The sequence below is a fragment of the Xenopus laevis genome, chromosome 4L (genome assembly GCF_017654675.1).
Source record: "Xenopus laevis strain J_2021 chromosome 4L, Xenopus_laevis_v10.1, whole genome shotgun sequence".
Classification (NCBI taxonomy): Eukaryota; Metazoa; Chordata; class Amphibia; order Anura; family Pipidae; genus Xenopus; species Xenopus laevis.
Window position 1 is genome coordinate 140,134,148 of NC_054377.1, and position 13,173 is coordinate 140,147,320.

Here is a 13,173-nt window from a genome sequence, read left to right on the forward strand (position 1 = left end):
CGGTACACACTGGATATAGAAACTGTCATCTTTTTATTTTCCTCCCAGGATTGCTGGGGACACAGCGCTGGATAAGAACATCCATGAATCAGTCAGCGAACAGATCAGGAAAAATTTTGCCAAAAGCAGATGGAAGGTGGGTTTTATGTGTCAGTTGCCAGATGACTGTGGCTTTGTGGATTAAAAGCCACCTACTTGCCACATTTGCCTTGCTGGTATTTGGTGAGCTATATAGTAACATTACACTATTTGTCCCAGTCCAGCAACTGATTTATAATGCATGGGAGCAGTAAATGCTAACTGCTTGTTTGTTACTGAATTGGGGAGACAAGTGCAAAAACTCCCGGTGTTTCTCTGTCCGCATAGTGATTTCATGCACATTTCTCATAGGTTTATTGCAAATTCATACTTCACCATTTATCCCAGCCATGACGCAATGATTTCCCTGCTCCCAGGTCTCCCTTGTGCCGGTGTTTGTGCAGGACAGTAAGCTTCCAAGATGTACTATACTGAGCATGCTCACCAGCCCCAACTGTCACAAGGGAGACCGGGAAGCAGTGAAAATATGGCAGCACAGTGCTCTGCAGGAGAGAATTCTGGGCTGGTTTGTTTTTTAAGGAAGAGTCATTGATTTTAGTCATTGGGGTGCCTAAGGTGTCTCTGTCCTTTAAAGCTTTAAAGCTACCGAAGCAGTTTATTGCCGATAGATTAGCCATAATAGTGCAGGCTATAACGCTATATCTATTCTGCAGAATGCTTTCCCATACCTGAGTAAACAGCTCTAGAAGCTTTATCTGTTTGTTTAGGATAGCAGCTGCCATATTAGCTTGGTGTGACATCACTTCCTGCCTGAGTCTCTCCCAGCTCACTCATAGCTCTGGGCTCAGATTACAGCAGGGATAGGAGGAGGGAAGGGGAGAGGAGCAAACTGAGCATGCTCAAGCCCTAGCCCTGGAGGTTTAAGCTGAAAACAGGAAGTCTAATACAGAAGCCCATGTGTACACAATAGAAGAAAATATATGCTGTGTTTTGTCTGACAGGTCTATTTATATAGACCTTATTGATAAAGCTTACTCAAATTTAGCATTTCTTCCCCTTTAAAGAGATGGTTCACCCCTAAGTTAACTTATATGGCCTATTTGTCTTCATTAGTATGTATGTATATATATATATATATATATATATATATATATATATATATATATATATATAGTTTTTGAATTATTTACCTTCTTCTTCAGACTCTTTCCAGCTTTCAAATGGGGGTCACTGACCTCATCTAAAAAAACAAATGTTCTGTAAAGCTACAAATGTATTGTTGTTATTGTTGTTGGTATTGCTACTCATTACTTATATTTCTATTCAGGCCCTCTCCTATTCATATTCCAGTCTCTAATTCAAATGCATGGTTGCTAGGGTAATTTGGACCCTAGCAACCAGATTGCTGGAACTGCAAACTGGAGAGCTGCTGAATGAAAAGCTAAACAACTCAAAACTGAAAAATGAAAACCAATTGCAAATTGTCTCAGATTATCACTCTCTACATCATACCAAAAGTTAATTTAAAGGTGAACAACCCCTTTAAAGCAGAGGTTTTTATTCTGTGGGCCAAAAATGGACACTGTTGGACCTATTCAGCTTAGTCAAGGATGAGAGCATGATGTGTGCTGGCTGCAAATACATAAAATAAAGTCATTATGCCTGTCTCTTTGTTTTCCTTCTGTAGCAAGCATTCAATGCCACTGCTGTGATACGCCACATGAGAAAGTTACAGCTGGGCACAAGCCAAGAAGGACCCGGCCAGACCACACCCACTAGCCCATGCCACGGCAATCTTCTTATGCCAGGGGACAACCATGGTGAGCAAAATCTTCTGTTTTATGTGAGACTAATGGAATTGTTTAATGAGCCCTAACTTATTGCTGGGGGTGCCCAAAAGGAAGATCAGGATCTACCAGTAGACCTTTAGCTGGTGACAGTGTCGGACTGGCCCACCAGGATACCAGGAAAACCCCCGATGGGCCCAGGGGTCAGTGGCCTCTTGTTTCTAACCATTTAGCCTATTTCATGGCCATTCCCTATTTCTGTATGGGGAAAAATGGTTAATAATGGAAGAATATAGTGTAGAAGTAGAAGTAAGTAATACAAGGAGAGAATAAAGAGTTTGAGAGAGGAGAGGAGGAATAATAGTTTGGAAAGTGGGCCCCTGGCTGGTGATCAGTAGATCTCAACACTGTCAACAAACAGCTTGTCTAAATCACCCTCCTATTTCCTACTTTTCATGCAGATATTTATTATGTTATATTACATGGAACAGAATGCTAACAATGCTTTAATGGATGTAGACCATAATGGGACAACATCACTAAAAGTAGACCTCGCATTAGTAAAGTATATGTTTGTCCCTTGCCTTTTACAGAGTAAGTCACACGGTCACCCCACTGCATTACCAAAGGCATTATGTTGAGTGACATAAATACTACTGAACCCTGTAAGGGCTAGTCCACACGGGGAGATAGCCCTGCGTTTGCGGTCGCGGCGACAAAGCGCCGCGCCAGTCGCCGCGACCGGCGCAGGCGACAGTTTTGTATGGGCGCCTATGTAAAAACGCCTGTGCTAACCACACGAGGCGATGCGCTTTTCAACAGTCGCCTGAAAAAGCCTGGCGAGGCATTTTCAGGCGACTGTTGAAAGCGCATCGCCTCGTGTGGTTAGCACAGGCGTTTTTACATAGGCGCCCATACAAAACTGTCGCCTGCGCCGGTCGCGGCGACTGGCGCGGCGCTTTGTCGCCGCGACCGCAAACGCAAGGCTATCTCCCCGTGTGGAATAGCCCTAAAGAATATGTAGTTGTCACATGTAGAGAAGCTGACACTGTCCCAAGTTATGTCACAGTAATACAGAGCATTTTATTGATGTTATATGGGACCTGTTATACAGAATGCTCGGGACCTGGGGTTTCCCGGATAATGGATGTTTCCGTAAAGTCTATTAGAAAATCATGTAAACATTAAATAAACCCAATAGTACAAGGTACTGTTTTATGATTACAGAGAAAAAAGGGAAATCATTAAAAAAAAATTTAATTATTTGGGTAAAATGAACTCTATGGGCCTTTCTGGTGGAGCTTCCTGCATAGCGGACAATGGATCCCATACCTGTAGCTACAATATATTCCGTTTTGTTTCCGATGTTTTCCTGCTCAGCAGTTCCCAGAAATCACCTCCCTGGATATCCAACAGACTTCTATAATAATACAGTTAGAAAAAAAAAAACTAGTTTATTACTCCCTTGGGATAACACAAATGCTGCTTTTTCGCTTCGGAGACACCAGCTGGATCCAATCACACGGTCGCACTCTAACGCAGAACAGGATATTGCAGTTCTATAAATAAATAACCACCATCAAAGGGAAACCGCGCATTGTTTCAAATGGAATCTGAAACCAAATACTAATAAAACCAGGGGGTTTTGGGGGTACACACCAGGTTACCACTGTACCCATGCCTCCCTGAAGCTCTTGTTAACAAACTCCCAGAATCCTCAGCCGGACACTGCACATTTAGCATTGTAGCTTAGGGCAACGGCATACTGAGGGATTTGCCACCAACCCACTGGGGACGTGATGGGGGAGGGGGAGTTCGAAAAAAAGCTTCACTTCTAATATATGCAATGTGATTGAAAATATCTGGGCTCCTACATGTGACAAACGATCTTTTAACAGTCAGTAAGTTTGTTTTAAAAAGCCATCACCCGCTAACTTAACCCTGACACACTGTATATACTAACCCCTGGAGAAATATATATATTCACTGGCCCTTCTGAATTTACTGCTTATTTATAGCTGAATACGTGTGCTTACAATATGGCAACTTTGGCTTAAGTTTACTGATGGAAAACAAATATGTCAGCCAATTGTTGACATATATAGTGATTTTTCCACCATTTTCTTAAAAAAAAATGTTTTTTTATGTGATAGAAATGTTCATTTGAGCAACTTTGACTGTGAAAATGTACTTTCTACCCTCAGAGACTGGTTAGATGAGATGGATTTGCCCAAGGTCGAATTTATGGAGCATAATTCTTTGCTGGGTCCAATTGCAATGGACAATAGAAAGCAGACAGGGTTCATGGGGATTGTTTACCCTTGTGCTCTTCTCCGCTGCAGTTAAAGTGGGAGTCGAGTGGGCTTGAGAAAAGACCGTGAGTGGTCTGAAACGTTGCCGGGTGTTTGGGGTCAGAGCCTATGTCCCAATAAAGGCATTTTAAGATAACAAACCGCTGACTGGTGCCGTCTATTACTATATTTGGTTCGATGAACGGATTGAGGTTGGAAACCGTTGGACGCGCATCGCATTAAAGTAATTTGGAGGTGAGGGTGCTGACTGTGAAATTTGTGAAAGTGGGAGCCGATGTCATAATGTTGGACTTTACGAAATCCAATGACAAAGGACCAAAGCACGACTTATGAATGTCGGACGAGGAGGTAACCGTTAGTTGACAGTAAGTAAGCTTGACTTAGATCAGACACAAACTGTGGCTTGGCAGATGTTCCTGGACTTCAGTTGGCAGATAAATTTGCGAGTTCTAGACTAGCCATAGAGTGGCCAAAGCTAAATAACAAGCTTCAGACAGAGGGCATCACCCATGGCATGTTCTGTGTTGATAAAGGCGCATGGAAAGGCATTCCTTACTAATAAGATGCACGGAGCACAACCTGTATATTTAGCTTCTGTTGGATATGTATATAGCTGTGCCCAACCAATAGATGAACAAATGGGACAAAAATTGAAGATTGAAGGACCTTTCTCTATTCATATACATATTTATGAAATATTTATACAGAAACAGCCACCATTATCCAAAATGGAATTATTTTATTACAACAAGAGCGCAACTCACAATACAGCTACATAGATGGATCATCCTCAGATCCTATTGGATAGCAGTTGGTCTGTCCACACTTCATCTCCCACCCGGGGGAGACATAGTTCATAGAAAAGTAACGGGGTGAGAGGAGTGTTTACTCGCTTCCTGCCAGATCAGATTATTCAGACTAATTGGATTGAACAGTGGAATTCGGCAACAGTGTGCATTGACCCACATGCTTCTTAGATTAGCCAGTGCATGACCAGCCTAAGATTCCAAGTATGGGGGCACACACCACTATACTTTAATAGCAGTGGTGACCACAGAGACATTTGTTTGCTGCCTATTAGGGACTTGTATTTAAAGGGATACTGTCATGGGAAAACATGTTTTTTTGTAAACACATCATTTAATAGTGCTGCTCCAGCAGAATTCTGCACTGAAATCCATTTTTCAAAAGAGCAAACAGATTTTGTTATATTCAATTTTGAAATCTGACATGGGGCTAGACATATTGTCAATTTCCCAGCTGCCTTTAGGCATGTGACTTGTGCTCTGATAAACTTCAATCACTCTTTACTCCTGTACTGCAAGTTGGAGTGATATCGCCCCCCCCCCAGCAGCCTAACAACAGAACAATGGGAAGGTAACAAGATAGCAGCTCCCTAACACAAGATAACAGCTCCCTGGAAGATATAAGAACAGCACTCAATAGTAAAAGCCAAGTCCCACTGAGACACATTCAGTTACATTAAGTAGGAGAAATAACAGCCTGCCAGAAAGTAATTCCATCCTAAAGTGCAGACACAAGTCACATGACTGGGGCAACTGGGAAACTGACAAAATGTCTAGCCCCATGTCAGATTTCAAAATTGAATATAAAAAAAATCTGTTTGCTCTTTTGAGAAATGGATTTCAGTGCAGAATTCTGCTGGAGCAGAACTATTAACCGATGTGTCTTGGAAAAAACATATTTTTCCATGACAGTATCCCTTTAAATTCTACTTTGCACCACCGGGTGATCCCCTCTGTGTCAGTAAAATACCTCTGTCCTTTATTATTATCTAGCTGCCAGCTTTACATATTGCTGAATGCTTTTAGTACATAGATCTGATTTGAATATTGCATGTTGGCTGTATGGAACTAGGGATGCACCGGATGCTCCAATGAATATGGAACCAATACTGCACTGGCAATCTGGATATTTTGGCAAAATCACCCATATATCAGTGCTTTATTTGGGCCTCTGAGCTTAAAATGCATGGACTTGATTTGAAACTCAGTTCAGGTTTGCATCTAGTCCACCATCATTTTTTAATGAACTACAAGTCCCAGCAGTCCCAGCCAGCTCACAGCATTATGCTGACATCAGCGAAATTCTGTGGTCGGCTCCATCGCATTTGGTGGAGGGAAAACATCTGGGGCTTCAGTCATATAACATTGGCTAATATTATTCTTCTGAGAAGCTGCTGCAGTCTCTCCCCATCCTGTCTGTGAGTATTAGTCTCCTGCAAGAAAAACATTTGTCAGAAGGAAAGGGAATTGGAAAGACAAATGGCTTTGGATTTGTCCAGGAGACCGTTCCAGAAGCTGCCGCATCCTTATAAAAGCATTAATTGCAATATGGCAGCACGGGATAGATTTACTGTTTCCCACCTGTGCAAAATTAATCTCCATGTGTTCCACAATGCGTTTTGTCTGCTCTTTCTAGGGAATGGAAGGAACAGACCCGTGTGTTGGAATTTGGCTGCAGCTGGAACACGTGTCATGTTCTTAGACTGTTCTGAAGGTGATAGGATATGAGCAGCATTAATGTAGCCTTAGGTTGTTCAGCCGTTGATAAGTGTCTCCATAACTTTTAACCCCTTTGGATGCAATCTTTTGCAGCAGCTACTCAAGAAGTAAAGGGGTTTCTGCAGAGGTATCCAGCATCTCCCTCTACACTCAGCAGTGGCTGAAGGCTTTAAAGGGCTAACGTTTAGTATATTATAGCATGGCTAATTCTAAGCAACTTTTCAATTGGTCTTTCATTTATTTTTTATAGTTTTTTAATTATTTGCCTTCTTCTTCTGACTCTTTCGAGGGGTGTCACTGACCCCATCTAAATACAAATGCTCTGTAAGGCTACAAATGTATTGTCCTATTCATATTCCAGTCTCTTATTCAAATCAATGCATGGTTGCTAGGGTCATTTGGACACTAGCAACCAGATTGATGCAATTGCAAACTGGAGAGCTGCTGAATAAAAAGCTAAATAACTCAAGAACCGCAAATAATAAAAAATGAAAACCAATTGCAAATTGTCTCAAAATATCATTCTCTGCATCTTACTAACAGTTAATTTAAAGGTGAACAACCCCTATAAATATATATGTATATAAATATTCAGGGCAATATTCAGGTCAAGGCCCCCCCTGCACTTTATTGTAAAGACAACCCTGTATCTTATGTATTTATACAAATATAAAGAGAAAGATATTTCTGTGCATTCTGTAAGCTACAGCATATGTTAAAGGCTAAGTCACAGTAGGGCAGCTGCCAAACAAGGTTTTTAATACATGCAATATACACAGAGAATAAGGGGCAGATTTACTAAGGGTCGAATATCGAGGGTTAATTAACCCTCGATATTCGACTAGGAACTAAAATCGTTCGACTTCGAATATCGAAGTCGAACGATTTAGCGCAAATCCTGCGATCGAACGATCGAAGGATTATTCGTTCGATCGAACGATTAAATCCTTCGAATCGAACGATTCGAAGGATTTTAATACAACGATCGAAGGAATATCCTTCGATCAAAAAATCTCAGGCAAGTCTATGGGGACCTTCCCCATAGGCTAACATTGACTTCGGTAGCTTTTAGCTGCCGAAGTAGGGGGTCGAAGTTTTTCTTAAAGAGACAGTACTTCGACTATCGAATGGTCGAATAGTCGAACGATTTTTAGTTCGAATCGTTCGATTCGAAGTCGAAGTAGTAGTCGAAGGTCGAAGTAGCCCATTCAATGGTCGATGTAGCCCAAAAAACACTTCGAAATTCGAAGTTTTTTTAATTCTAATCCTTCACTCAAACTTTGTAAATGTGCCCCTATGTATTCTGTGCACACAGTTAGCTAAACTCCCATACCATAATGTTTAAAGGGATACTGTCATGGGAAAAAAAACATTTTCTCAAAATGAATCAGTTAATAGTGCTGCTCCAGCAGAATTCTGCACTGAAATCCATTTCTCAAAAGATAAAACAGATTTTTTTAAATTCAATTTTGAAATCTGACATGGGGCTAGACATTTTGTCAATTTCCCAGCTGCCCCTGGTCATGTGACTTGTGCCTGCACTTTAGGAGAGAAATGCTTTCTGGCAGGCTGCTGTTTTTCCTTCTCAATGTAACTGAATGTGTCTCAGTGGGACATGGGTTTTTACTATTGAGTGTTGTTCTTAGATCTACCAGGCAGCTGTTATCTTGTGTTAGGGAGCTGTTATCTGGTTACCTTCCCTTTGTTCTTTTGTTTGGCTGCTGGGGGGAAAAGGGAGGGGGTGATATCACTCCAACTTGCAGTACAGCAGTAAAGAGTGATTGAAGTTTATCAGAGCACAAGTCACATGACTTGAGGCAGCTGGGAAATTAACAATATGTCTAGCCCCATGTCAGATTTCAAAATTGAATATAAAAAAATCTGTTTGCTCTTTTGAGAAATGGATTTCAGTGCAGAATTCTGCTGGAGCAGCAATATTAACTGATTCATTTGGAAAAAAAATTATTTTCCCATGACAGTATCCCTTTAAGGGAAATAGCATGGCAGCTCCCACACACAAATGTACATATACACTGAGAGAAGGAATGTTCTGTGCACACAATATAGCCTTATATTGTATAAGGAATACATTGGAATGAAACCATTTTTAGAAACAGGGTATAATTTAGCTTCTCAAGGCCAGCAATTAGGTGTCCGGCATTCCTTAACATATGACTTGAATAAAACAGGGGGAAACATTTTGACATCTTGATCCAGTTCAGATGTGTATAATGGTCTTGTTTCACATCAGTCTGTACAATGAACTTGAGCGCTAAGGGTCCCCAAAGGGAGTATTGCCTTGACATGATCCCTGTAAATTCCAAAACCCTGAGAGAAGGGAAGTCTCCGTACCCTGGGAAGGCCTGTCTATACAATAACTCCATATAACGCCTATAATGCTGTTCTGCTTACTCAGCTGCCGTCCTTGGCTAACCTTTTGGCTTTACACTGTGTGTAGTGCATGCCACAGCATGAAATTGTTCATTCTATCTATTCACAGATTCTCTGGAGAAAGGGAAATTTAGCAAGAGAGAAAAACGTTTTTTTGTTTTTTTTATTATCTTGGACAGGACTTTACAACTAGAAGGCCAAAGGCCAGATATGGCCGTCCTAGAGTGTTTTAAGTCTCCCAGCATACTCAAAATCTCCATAGGCCTCTCTGTAGGACATTGTTGTTTTATAATAATTCATGCCCAATGATGTTGTGAGGGCTGATTCGGTCAATGCCTTTAAGAGTGGCTTGGATTATTTCTTGGACGTCAGACTATCCAAGGCTATTGTGATACTAATACGTACAATTTGTTTAGAGTTTTGTCTATATAGTTTATGTCAGTGTATGGAGGGGTTGGCGTGAGTGTGTGTAGGTATGGAGCTGGTTTTTATTTGGAGGGGTTGAACTTGATGGACTTTGTTCTTTTTTCAACCCAACTTAATCATGTAACTATGCCCCCTCGAATGTAAAATAGCAGATATTTGGCCCATAGCAAGACATTGGAGAGCATTCATCCTAAATCTCAGCCTAATTAGCCTTGAAGCTGTACCTCCCTATCTACTAATTAGACTTTCTCAAACCCCCAGGGGAAGGTTATTACTAATGTAGAACAATGATACCTTATGCACAGGTGAAACTGTAAGCCAAGTCAACATGGTGCACCATTTGGATATAAAAAGTATTCACAACAAGGAGTTTTGTTGCACCACACTTAGCCAGAAAAGCCATCTCCATCAGCATAAACCATGAAGAAAACTGTGGTATCCATCACTTATCTGCCTAAAGAAATGAGTGTCAGTGGCTGTCTGATTTTTTAGTTGCAACACAAGCATAAAAAAAGTTTTTGGGGGTGCCAAATAAGGGCTGTGATTGGCTAGAAACCCAGGCAGTGTCTCTATTTGCAACCCCTTATAGAATCTACTGATGATCGCTAGCCAGCCACTACAATTCTGTTTTAAAGTCATGCTGCTGTCGATTGACTTTATGGTGGTGGTTACAACCTTTGTGGATGAATAAATACTAACCCAGGATCTACAGTATCTATACGTTTTATATTTAATTATTTAGCAGTAAAAGGGTTACTGTACTGTTCTGGAACTTGGCGCTCCCCCTGGATCACAGTTGCAGAGCCAAGCATAGCATAACCAAGCACGGGAGAGCCAATTCTGTATTAATCAGTTCAATGATAAGCAACAGCATGTTAGCAATTTACAGTGATCTGAACAGAGTGCCAAACTGCAAAGCAACCGATCAAAAGCCTCAAAGGCAGCCATTTATGCACTTAGAACATCTGGCCTTAATTAATTTGTTTGGGATATACAGTATTCTGGTGTCTATCCATTTTCCTTTTTTAAAATCTGCATTTTAATGCAGCCAAGTATTTAATGGAATGAAACCGCCCTTTCATATGAGTCCAGATTTACCGTGCCTAGAATGTGCTAAACTTCTTCCAGGCATGTCTTTTTTTCCGCTCGCTTGCTCTGAAGACTTTTAATATTTAATTTTAATATCAGATGGAAGTATTGGTAGAACATTCCCTTTTCTAGAGGACAAAAAGGAACACCAAGAGCCCCAATAGTGTAAAATGTTTTTATTAGAGGAGTTAATATGTTCCTCAGTGGTTTATGAGTGTTTTTTAGGGTGAGAAGATCTGTTTAACTCGGATATACTGGATTTGCGCACCAGTGAGGACCCAAAGGTCCTCCCCTTGCCCACTATAAGCCTGAACGCTCCATTTAGAACCAACTGCTTTTGTGTTACTTTTAAAACAGAGTCTATTTATAGGTTCCTGGTATTATCCCCCAAGGGATATTTGCTGCCATTCTCATAATGGTTTGGTAGATGATGGACCATTGGCTGAAATAGACCACGGGTTGAACTTCATTGATCTGTTGATAGAGTTGATAGCTCTATAGGGCCTCAAAATGCAGAGCAGCCACTGGGAGGTACTGAGGGACAAAGGGGGCCCCAAGATACACTAAATTCTCATTTAAAGGTCACAAAGAGGAAAGTGATTGCATGTGAATGGATTTTTATGGGTCATAGGCAGGGTTTCATAATAATGTGGCATTTCTTGGCAGATCAGTGGTGTGACCATGTGTGGATGGGGCATATTCATTATTGGGGCTCCATACTTGTTGACAGGGTCCAGCAGAGGCCACTCCCAAATTCTGAAAGTTTTAGTGAACATTTATGAAAAAATGCTTACTTATTAACAGGGTAGACCTTTTCTTTTTCCATTGAGGAATTTCTTCTCCTCTACACCGGAGCCCCATCTCATTTTGGTGTCTTTGTTTTTTCCAGGTTCTCATTCGGAGAGTTGTCAAGACTGCTGTGCCCCAAAATCCTCTGAAAACAACTCGTTGGCTTATAGCACCCACTGCGCACAATCCAACAGAGTTTGAGGCCTGCTGAAGTGGCTTCTGGAACCCAGTGTCATTAGAAAGAGCAGGCCACAGTGCTGGATGTCCAACCGGACTAGATGCCTGCGAGAGGCAGACCTTCAAGCAAGGAAAGGCCAACCTTATTAAACAAATGTAAAAAACATGGGGGGTGGGAGAGGGGAGAAGAGAGGGAACAGAGAGCGAGAGGCAGGCCTTTTATTATCATATTTTTTCTTAAAAACAGTACATCTAATTGGATAAACCAGGCCTGGTGGGAGGAGATGTTTAGAGACAGACAAAGGCTTGTTGTAATCGTTCATATGTAACATGTTGCCTGCTCATTGTATGACGTGTGGGGGGAGGGTTGTCTAATTTTTTTTTCTGTATTAAGGTGAAGATTTTAAGGCTCTTGCTGCTGTTTTGATTGGCTGGTGGCCATGAACTCTACGGTGATGGTTCTGGATTCTGGTATAGGGAGTGAACGCCTGGCATTTTGGAAATGATTCCCTGTTGGGCTCGGCAGAAGTTTTTGTAACAGAGAAGCTTTTTATGGAAACCTCAAACACTGAGCAATTTATGCTATTGTTTTTATAGGGGGGTAAGGCAGGCTGGGGTGAAGGACTTCTTTTTACTCTGTAAGTGACAGCAAGAAATGTTGAAATTTGTACTTGTTCTTCCAGTCCTAAAAAAAAACAAAAAAAATGGTTTCAGACACAGCGCATTTAGCATTGCATTGTGGTAGAGAAAGAAAGGCAAATGTGACTAAATATCAAACTTTCAAGGCAGCTCTTCCCCCCCAGAGCTCTGTACGGCATTGTGGGTATTTCTGCACCTTTGTATTAGAACATTGGTTGTGTGATACTGGTGGTGACTGAAAATTGTTTGAATAATACAAATAATAACGATCGAGTGATTTCTTGTTACTATGCCTACAAGTATTAAATAACCCACAATGTCCATATTGGAAATTGTTGATGTGCTGATGTTAACTAAATGCCAGCTGTCGATATTAAAGACTTTAATGGAAAATCAGTGATATCCTTAATTTAAGAGGGTGGCTCTTTCTGGTTTAGGTGCCAAACACCATAATAGAGAAATTGTAGTGTGGGGGGCAGGCCTTGGTAAGTAAGTTGGCTCACACCTACATTGGCCTTACAAAGTGGTGGACACTTCAGTTCCTGGGACTGATGGGAAACACTCAGGGTGTAACTTGATGCGATGAGGCTCTTTCTCTTAGAAACCATATTGTTTATAATATGTAGCAAAGAGAGGTCCATCTCTACTTAAGTTCTCATGTTTAATTCATCAATATTTTTATCCCCACTTGTGCCCAAATACCTTAAGACAATGTTGTCATTTAGAATATTATTGTAAAATGTGGGTGATTTTACATACTTTCCAGCCTCCTATGATTTTAAGAAGACCCTTTTTTACTTCCTTCCTGTTTTATGGCAGGGTCTGATTGGCTTGTCCAAGTGGATCTCCCGGTAGGCCCAAGCCTTGTTGGCTCCGTGTAACACATCCCATCCCAACGCTCTCATTTTTACAATAGAGCTGGTAGATGTCAGGTTCTCTGGAAAGCCCTGGGAAGCCCAGTCTGACACTATCTAAATATGTTTATTATAGAACATGGAC

At 41.2% G+C, this 13,173-nt stretch overlaps 1 protein-coding gene across 4 annotated transcripts in view; it reads left to right on the top strand.

Annotated features, from left to right (window-relative positions):
* camk1.L (calcium/calmodulin-dependent protein kinase I L homeolog) overlaps window positions 1–12,567 on the top strand; it is a 114,433-nt gene extending 101,866 nt beyond the window's left edge. For 3 of the 4 annotated variants that reach the window (XM_018256543.2, XM_018256541.2, XM_041589210.1), the window contains 3 exons: window positions 49–136; window positions 1,727–1,859; window positions 11,459–12,567. In XM_018256543.2, coding sequence (XP_018112032.1) covers window positions 49–136; window positions 1,727–1,859; window positions 11,459–11,559 — 322 coding nt within the window. In that variant the 3' untranslated portion in view covers window positions 11,560–12,567. 4 annotated transcript variants of the gene reach the window in all.
* Window positions 12,568–13,173: the final 606 nt, after the last annotated feature.